The 8,241-nt window shown below is 38.4% G+C and overlaps 1 protein-coding gene across 1 annotated transcript; it reads right to left on the minus strand.

The window, feature by feature from the left end:
* Positions 1-6,645: 6,645 nt before the first annotated feature.
* LOC131250652 (subtilisin-like protease SBT1.8) lies at positions 6,646-7,818 on the minus strand. The gene has a single exon (XM_058250936.1). It carries the CDS (start codon positions 7,816-7,818, stop codon positions 6,646-6,648), a length of 1,173 nt encoding a protein of 390 aa, XP_058106919.1.
* Between the last annotated feature and the right edge of the window lie 423 nt (positions 7,819-8,241).

Genomic DNA, 8,241 nt, shown 5'->3' on the forward strand with positions numbered 1-8,241 from the left:
TTCATGTTCTCCTTAGCTCTCAAAAATAGGCTGATCCAAAAGTCAAGTGGACCATACTATGAAAAATCATGCTCAAAACATAAAAAATCACATGGTGTGGCCCACCTTAGCTTTGGAATGGCTTGATGTTTGGGGTGTCCATTCATCTCGTTGATGCATCCTTTGAAATATACAAAAACCTGTGGACCCCACATGCAAGGTGGAATTGGAATTACATTACTGTCAAGCATAATTCAAAAGCCTGTAAGCTTAGCTTGACTTCATGATTTAATATTTAAGTTAGATAATTGGAAAATGTTTAGGGTAACATGTGTAGTATCCTGGTTGAAGGCATTACTCTCCCCACTAAAAGTGGGAGTTTTGAAGCACCCTAACTTTTACTAATGGACACCTTGACCATATAAATGACTCTACCCAAGTCATTGGCTAAGTTTAGCTGAAATGGTTGATTTATTCTGTTTTTGCAAATTTAGTTGGTATTTTGAATAGCTTAATGTTTATTTTGTCTTTTGGCTGTTGCAGATTTTGCTTGTTCAAAAATGAGAAGATCAGTGTATGCTCCCGAGCATTGTCTTTCTTTTTAATGTCATCTTGTCGTCGTTTTTCTCTATAATTTAGTTATTCAGTTTTGGGGCATAACTTTTTCATATTACTACATTGTTTGTATGATGAAATTGATTTTCAACCATGTGCAGTAAGCTTTTGGATCAAAGCGAAGCTGAGAATAGAGTGTTAGTTGATGGCGAATTGATAACCAATAGAGGCACATCCATGGAGTTCTCGCTTGCGATTGTTAAGAAGCTATTTGGCTGCGAGAAGGCATTGGATCTTACTGTCAATGAGAACTTTAAATAGACATATAACTATTATGTTGGCATTGTAATTTTATAAATGGATTAAAATGAATGATTGTATTTTTGATTGAATGAATGAATAATTGTGTTTGATTGAATGAATGAATGACTTAGCCATGAAGTATTTATCTATATTAGCTTATATGAGTTGATCTATCAGGGCATGTACCACAATGGTAAGATATGCCATTATTATATTATATTTGATTATTTATTTCTTTTTAAAAATAGGCAATAGTTACGACTATTAACCGTAGCCCTTTACCTTGAAACTATAGCTGTTACTAATTTCAACCTATTGCTACGGTTCTTGCTCTACTTTTAGCTACAAATCTAATATGTAGCTATATATACTTTAGAGCTATAGACAATATTGCTACGGATTTAAACCATACCTATTGTTTCTATAACTACTGTTTAAATCCATAGCCATAGCTTTAAGAACTAGGGCTATGGTACCAATGGCTACGGTCGTGCTACGGACTATAACTGTAGCCATAGGCCTTTAGCTACGGCTTTTATCCATAGCCTTTGCCCAGTTTTCTAGTAGTGTTAGTTAACCTTATGTAGGTTATAAAGGTTTATGGTTAACCTGATTTAAAACCATTGAATAATGAAATCCGATACACTCATAGAGATGAGTACGTCAGCCAGGAGTGGAGTGGGCACATAGCTAAACTACTATATATCATTGTGTTTGTGACGTATGCTTTTGTCTATGTTGTGTTGATTCATGATATAATTAATTTTCACGCACTAAATGTTTGATGCATCCCAACTGTTGTACATTTCACTATCCTATCTTTTGATTGTGCTTAATTTTTAATTACTCTTGCTTATTAGTGTTTAAAATTTAATATTTGCATTAAGTAGGATTAATATTTAAAAAAGTCTTACTCCCCCCCCCCCTCTCAAAGACACTTGGGCATAATTTTGTACTTCACTAATAGCGGTTTACCGAAATTTCAGAGATTTATTGGAAACCACCCATGAGCGAACAAGCTCCGTAAAATGTTCAAAGCTATAGCTCATAATAGTCCAATTTGAGAATATAAAAATGGAAGAACATGAGACCTTTATGGAGTTTTATATAAAATTGAATGATATATGTAACTGCATATAGGGACTTAGAGAGAGGGTTCTGATTAAAAAAATATAGAAAATTCTTGAGATTCCTATTGGAACGCTTCAATTCAAAAGTCACCACCATAAAAGAGTGTAAAATATCGATGAAATGAAAGTAGAACTCATAGGTTCTCAATGGACTTTTGAGCTATATGTTAAAACCCCCACAAAATTTAAACATATTGTCCTCAAAACTTTTAAAAATAAAGTTGAATTTGAGGAAGATAGTGAAGAGGATGATGAAGATGAGGAGGTGGTCCTTTTGGCCAAACGGTTCAAGAAATTCTTCAAGAACTATGGAAGAACATTCAACAAAAAGGAGAAATATCCTGACCATAAGTGCCAAATAGGAAAACCATATAAAAAGTCAAAGAAACCCTAATGTTACAATTGTCAGAAGTATGGCAATCTATCTACTAATTGTCTCATAAAAAAATGAAAAGGAAAGGCTATGACAACCACATGGGATGATACTAAAGACTTCAAATTAGATGCAAGTGAATCTGAGAGTGATGAAAACTAAAAATCATTGAAAATTCTCATGGCCTCCACCACTACGGTCATCCTAGATCTAGGGAACAATGAGGAGATAGATGAGCAACAAACTGAAAAGGCCTTCTCCTCAGAAGAAGAAGAACAAGAACAAGAAAGTGATAACATCTAGGTGGCATATGAACAACTTTATACTCATAGCGAAAACATCCTTAAAAAGCTTAGTCAGGCCAACACTGAGATCAAACAACTGAAAGAGGTTTTGGATGAGGCATTTGCTATCAATAACAAGCTGGCGGATGATAATAAAAAATTCTATACCGAAAAAACCTTGCTTGGAAAAGAAGCAGCTGATGCTAATCTTAAAATTGAAGAGTTGACCGAGAAGATTAAACATCTAGAAACAGAGAATGAAAAGTTAAAAGCTGAAAGTAGATGTAGAGAAATCCAAACACTCAACTGAACTTAGTCATAGGTTCTCCCAAAGTGATGCAAAACTAGAAAGACTCTTAAGTTTGGGAAGAAACTCTAAGGACAAGAAGGGATTAGGCTATGAAACTTGCAAATCTAGCCATCCTCTTGCACCTCCTATGATTAAGAAAACAATTGCATCTGGCAGTTAAATAAAAGCTACCCCTCTCTGCCATTCATGTAGAGACATGGGACATTTTAAATTTGAATGTCTAGCATTTAGACAGCCCCATTCCACTTATGGTTCAAGCAATATTGATAAATTCAAACCAATCGGTAAAATGATGCAAAAACTAAAGAGTCCTACAAAAGTTCCAAATGAAAGGAGGAAATTACCTACTCCTAAAATAACAAACAGGATAGAGGAGTTGCTGAAACAAGTAGCACAACTGAATAATAATAATAAAAAAAAAACTAAAGAAATGATAAATCAGGTGAATCTGGATCAGTTACCCCAAAAATCCAAATCGCCCAGGTATAACCAGCCTAAAGGAGAAACTAAAAGGAATACATCACCTCCAAAGAAGATGGTTGTCAAATGGGTTGTGAAAAATAAAGCTAACTGCCTTGTAATTCATACAACACTTAAAGAAGGCACTAGCTCTAAATGGTATCTTGATATAGCAGTTGCTCCAAGCACATGATTGGTGACAGGACCCATTTTTATAATCACATCGAGTTTGATGGAGGGTTAGTCAAATTTGGAGATGGGAGCACTACCAAGATAGTTGGACATTGGACGATAGTTGGGCCTGGATTGCCTAAGATTGAGGATGTTCTTTGTGTTGAGGGATTAAAATACAATCTATTGAGCATTTTCCAAATATGTGATAAAGAATACTTAGTCACTTTTTCCAAAGATGTGCGTGAGATCTCAGACCATATAGGTAAATTAATCATGAAGGGTCTACGCACAAGTGATAACTGCTATATAATAGAAAGCAGTGGAGAAAACGTCATGTCCACAAGTGTCACATGGCCCAAGAATGCGATCGAACAAAATAAAAAACTCACAATCGGTCAATAAGAGCTATTGCAAGAATGCATCTCTTGAAAGAATTACGTGATATAGGATAGAGAACAAATCTAGTGTATGGGCATAGATTTGGATTACAACTAAAGATTATTGCTAAGAATTATCTATACTCCTAGGATAAGCTGAGATAAAATATAAATTGATAGATTGGTTGTTTTTTATTGGACTTTATTGGATTTTTAGATTGTAAATATCTTCTTTTGTTAGATTCTCTTGCTATTTATAAAGTTTTGTTACAACTTATTCTTCCGTTACAATAGTTACAATAGTTACAATAGTTAAAAAGCTTTCTTTTAGATCATTCTCTTATCTAAATCCTTTTCTTGTTACATTTTCTTTTTGTCTATCGGCCAAACTTTATTCCTTTCGATCATCTTTTGTAACTTAAATTGATCGACAATGTTTCCCTCTTCACTCATTAGACTTTTAAGTAACTCGACCACATCACTTCGTCGACTATTCATTGACGTGTAAAACTAGATTTACGCCAATTATGATTCCGCAAAAAAATTCTCCCAATATTTTGAAAATCTTTTCATCCGACTCCTATTTATTATGCAATGCCATATATCGCTCTCCTATTGGTTTAACCTAAAATAGCCATAAATAGGATACAACAAGACCATAACTGATTTTTTTCGTGCTTGCTGATTGTTCATCAATTGCTTGTGTTCGGGAATCATAGCCTTCCCATCCACAACATTAAAAATAATGGCAACATATAGAAATAATGCCCAATCAACAATGAATTAAATTACCTCACCGTGGTTTTTGCATGGTGGTCCATGAAATGTATTTTAGTATAAATGGACAGCTCACAATGGATGGTTAGATTGCCCAAGTGAACTTATGCCACCGAGAGCACTTTAACTAACTGTGCTCAAAGGGCAAGGGCCATTTCTATAGTTGATGGGAATTTATATATATATATATATATATATATATATATATATATATATATATATATATATATATATATATATACTTACTATTTAAGGGAATTTACATTTAGTGCCTTTTTCAAAAAGCTACCTAATAAATTTATATAATTATCATTCCACCACCTTTGGTCAGGGTTTGGTGGCCCCCCCTGTAATATTTACTTAAAATCCACCCTGACTACTAGGTGAGTCACCTCATGTTACAAGGAACCAAAAATCAGTTCCATCTATGATTTAAGTGGATCACATGATTGAAAACAGTATACAAGGCAAAACTCACACTCCTAACCGTTTTCATTAGTGTGGCCCAAGTAAGTCATAAGTGATGGATGGATATAACTTTTGGGCCAAAGGCCTGGTTATTTGTTTGCAAACTAATGATTAGAGTATATTTTATATCATTATCACCGTGGGCCCAAGACATTTCTCACAAAGTCTTCCTCTATTGCAGCCCATCATAATCACAAGTAATTATATTATTTTATTTGTATGTAGGCCTAATATAGGATTGAATATCTAATGGCTAGATTGGTCTTACATAAATATCAAGGTGGACCTGTCAAAATCAACAACTGCATCCCATACAATTTCGTTTTCACGAGTACTTGTTTTTACGGATATCTCTACTGTGTGTGTGCAAAATCCACTCCAACTATTAGATGTATAGTCACAGTTTATGCCGAACCAAAAAAATTTAGGCTGAATTGTGATTGAGGTGAGCAGCACTAAAGAGCAGTTGAAAAAGGCTTGTTCACCCTTGATTTTTATAGGTCCACCATGATGATTATATGAAATCCACTCCAACCATTAGATGAAAAAACAAAATTTAAGCCTATATCATAAAAATCAGGCTCATCCCTGATTTAGGTAGGCCATACAAAGGAAAATAATTTGAAGAGTTATCATTCCTTATAGATTGTTTTCAATCATGCGGTGTAGTGATTTTGGGCCATTTATTTAACATGAGGTGCCACACGGGGTTGGTTGATCTGGATGAATTTTACATGAACACGGGGCCAATCCAAGTAGCTAATCCATCTGATAACTGGAAGGGAAAGGCAGTGGAATGTAATTCTAGTGATAAATGACGTACGTTTCAAAATGGTTGTAGAATGTAAATTAGTTTCTAGTAAAATTCCCCCAGGCGTGTTTGGTTTTTCAAATTCGTTGTAAATGCCCTGTAAATACTAGCTTATTATAATTTCACTCTGTGTTAAAATAGGCATGCATTTTTGCGTGGGAAAACTGTGTAAAAGGATTAACTTAAATTTGTGAGCCCCACCATGACATATATGACATATCCGCGTCGTCCATCTGTTTTATTATGATATTTTGAGGCATGAGCCGAAAAATGAGGCAGATATAACATTGAAGTACCCCACACCAAACTAAACAGTGGCCCTAAGAAGTTTTTAACAATAGGTGTTTGATTCTCTTTTCCCTGTGGTGTGGTTCACTTAAAATTTAAATCTGATTCATTTTTTGATTGATGCCCTAAATTCAGTTGGCATAATCGAGTGGACGGTGTGGATAATCCACATACGTTAGGGTGGGCACCACAAACATTTGGCAACATCCGCGATTTTGGCGTTGAAGAAAGTAAGAGTCAAATCCATCCCGCGGTAATTACCTATGAAAATAATTATTACTTACTTACAACGTAATTCCGTGTATCTTCCTTCAACCCGGCCGGGCCAGCCGAACTGGTCCAAGCCGCCAACATATTCTAACCCGGTCCGATAAAATCTGGCTTCAATATCTCAGGCGCCACAGCATTCGGCCCCCTCGAGCTGAAAGCATCCACCTGAGGTGAAGGCTTCACATCCAAAACAGTCTCACCAAAACTACAGCCGTCGGATTCTGATATGACTGCACGTATTTTTCTAATCAGATCACCGGCCGTCCTCCCCACCCCTACCGTCGGCAGCAAATGGCTGTCTGTTATCAACTCCACCCCTTCGGCCACCGCATCGACTAAGATCATGGCAGCCCCACGTGCCTTCTCGACCACCAATCCCTTCTCCACGCGTGAGATCTGCCCCATGTCACAGATCACCACCTTCCCACGTACGAGATTGGGATCCAGCGTGCCAGGCAAGCACAGATTACTTGATCCAACCACCGCACCCTTGCTTACGTTATAAACTATGGAGCGCATTTTAGTGCCCTTCCCTTCCCCGCTATATATAGACACACCGGCATACTTCTTCCCATTGCCAAGGCTAACGTAAGCTGGGAACCTCCGATCGAGTGTCCCCGCTCCGACTGTTATAACCCACGGTGCCACATTGCCTACTAAACCTCGCTCCAGCCCATCGTTTCCTCCAGAGCACGCAACGACGATACCATGGTCAACGGCCGCAAATGATCCCATGGAGATAGGATCATTCTTGTACGGCACGGGTCCCCCGCCCAATGAGAGTGAGAGGATATCAACGCCGTCAGCAATCGCAGCATCTATACCCGCAAGGATGTCAGACCCGAAGCACCCCAACTCCCAGCACACTTTATATACGGCGATGCGGGCCCTTGGAGCCATTCCACGGGCCATGCCGGCCGCATATCCAAACAGGCTTGCATTCGGCACATGCGAGCCTGCTGCAATGGAAGCAGCGTGGGTCCCATGGCCATCCCGGTCACGTGCTGATGTAATTTCTTCGGGTATCCCCACTTCGGCCATCCCCTTCGAGAAGGTCTTTGCACCGACGAGCTTCCGGTTGCACATTGAAGTGCTAAAATCTACACCTTCCTCACAGCTACCCTGCCACAGGGAGGGTAATGGGGGCGTTCCGGTATCGTCGAAGCTCGAGCTCTCAGGCCAGATGCCGGTATCAAGAATTACAATGAAGATGTCTTCAGAGGCATGATCAAGATAGGCTTCGTAGCCGTGGCCCGCCATATCGCTGAGGCCTAGGAAGTCGGGTGTATGGGTTGTATGTAGATGGTAGACCGTATCAGGATAGATACTGAGTACAGAGTCAGAACAACGGAGGGATTCGGCCTCCGAGGAGTCGAGGATGGCGGCGAAGCCAGATAAGACAGAGTTGTAGGTATAGAGTAATGCACTGCCAGCATTTATTGAGAGGGATTGGAGGTGGTCAGCGTACCATTGTGCATGGGTTGCGTAGGATAGGGCTTGTGGTCTTGGTTCATGTGGACTATGTAGGTTTGCTTTGCGGCATAGGTGAGAGATAGAGAGAGGAGACAGAGGAAAATAGAACAGAGGAGGGAAGCCATGGAGAGAGAAGGGATGAGACTAGAAGAGAGAGGGAATGAGACATGAAAAGAGGAAAATGCAATGTCTTACTTCAATAAGAAAAAA

The sequence above is a fragment of the Magnolia sinica genome, chromosome 7, assembly GCF_029962835.1.
Source record: "Magnolia sinica isolate HGM2019 chromosome 7, MsV1, whole genome shotgun sequence".
Lineage (NCBI taxonomy): Eukaryota > Viridiplantae > Streptophyta > Magnoliopsida > Magnoliales > Magnoliaceae > Magnolia > Magnolia sinica.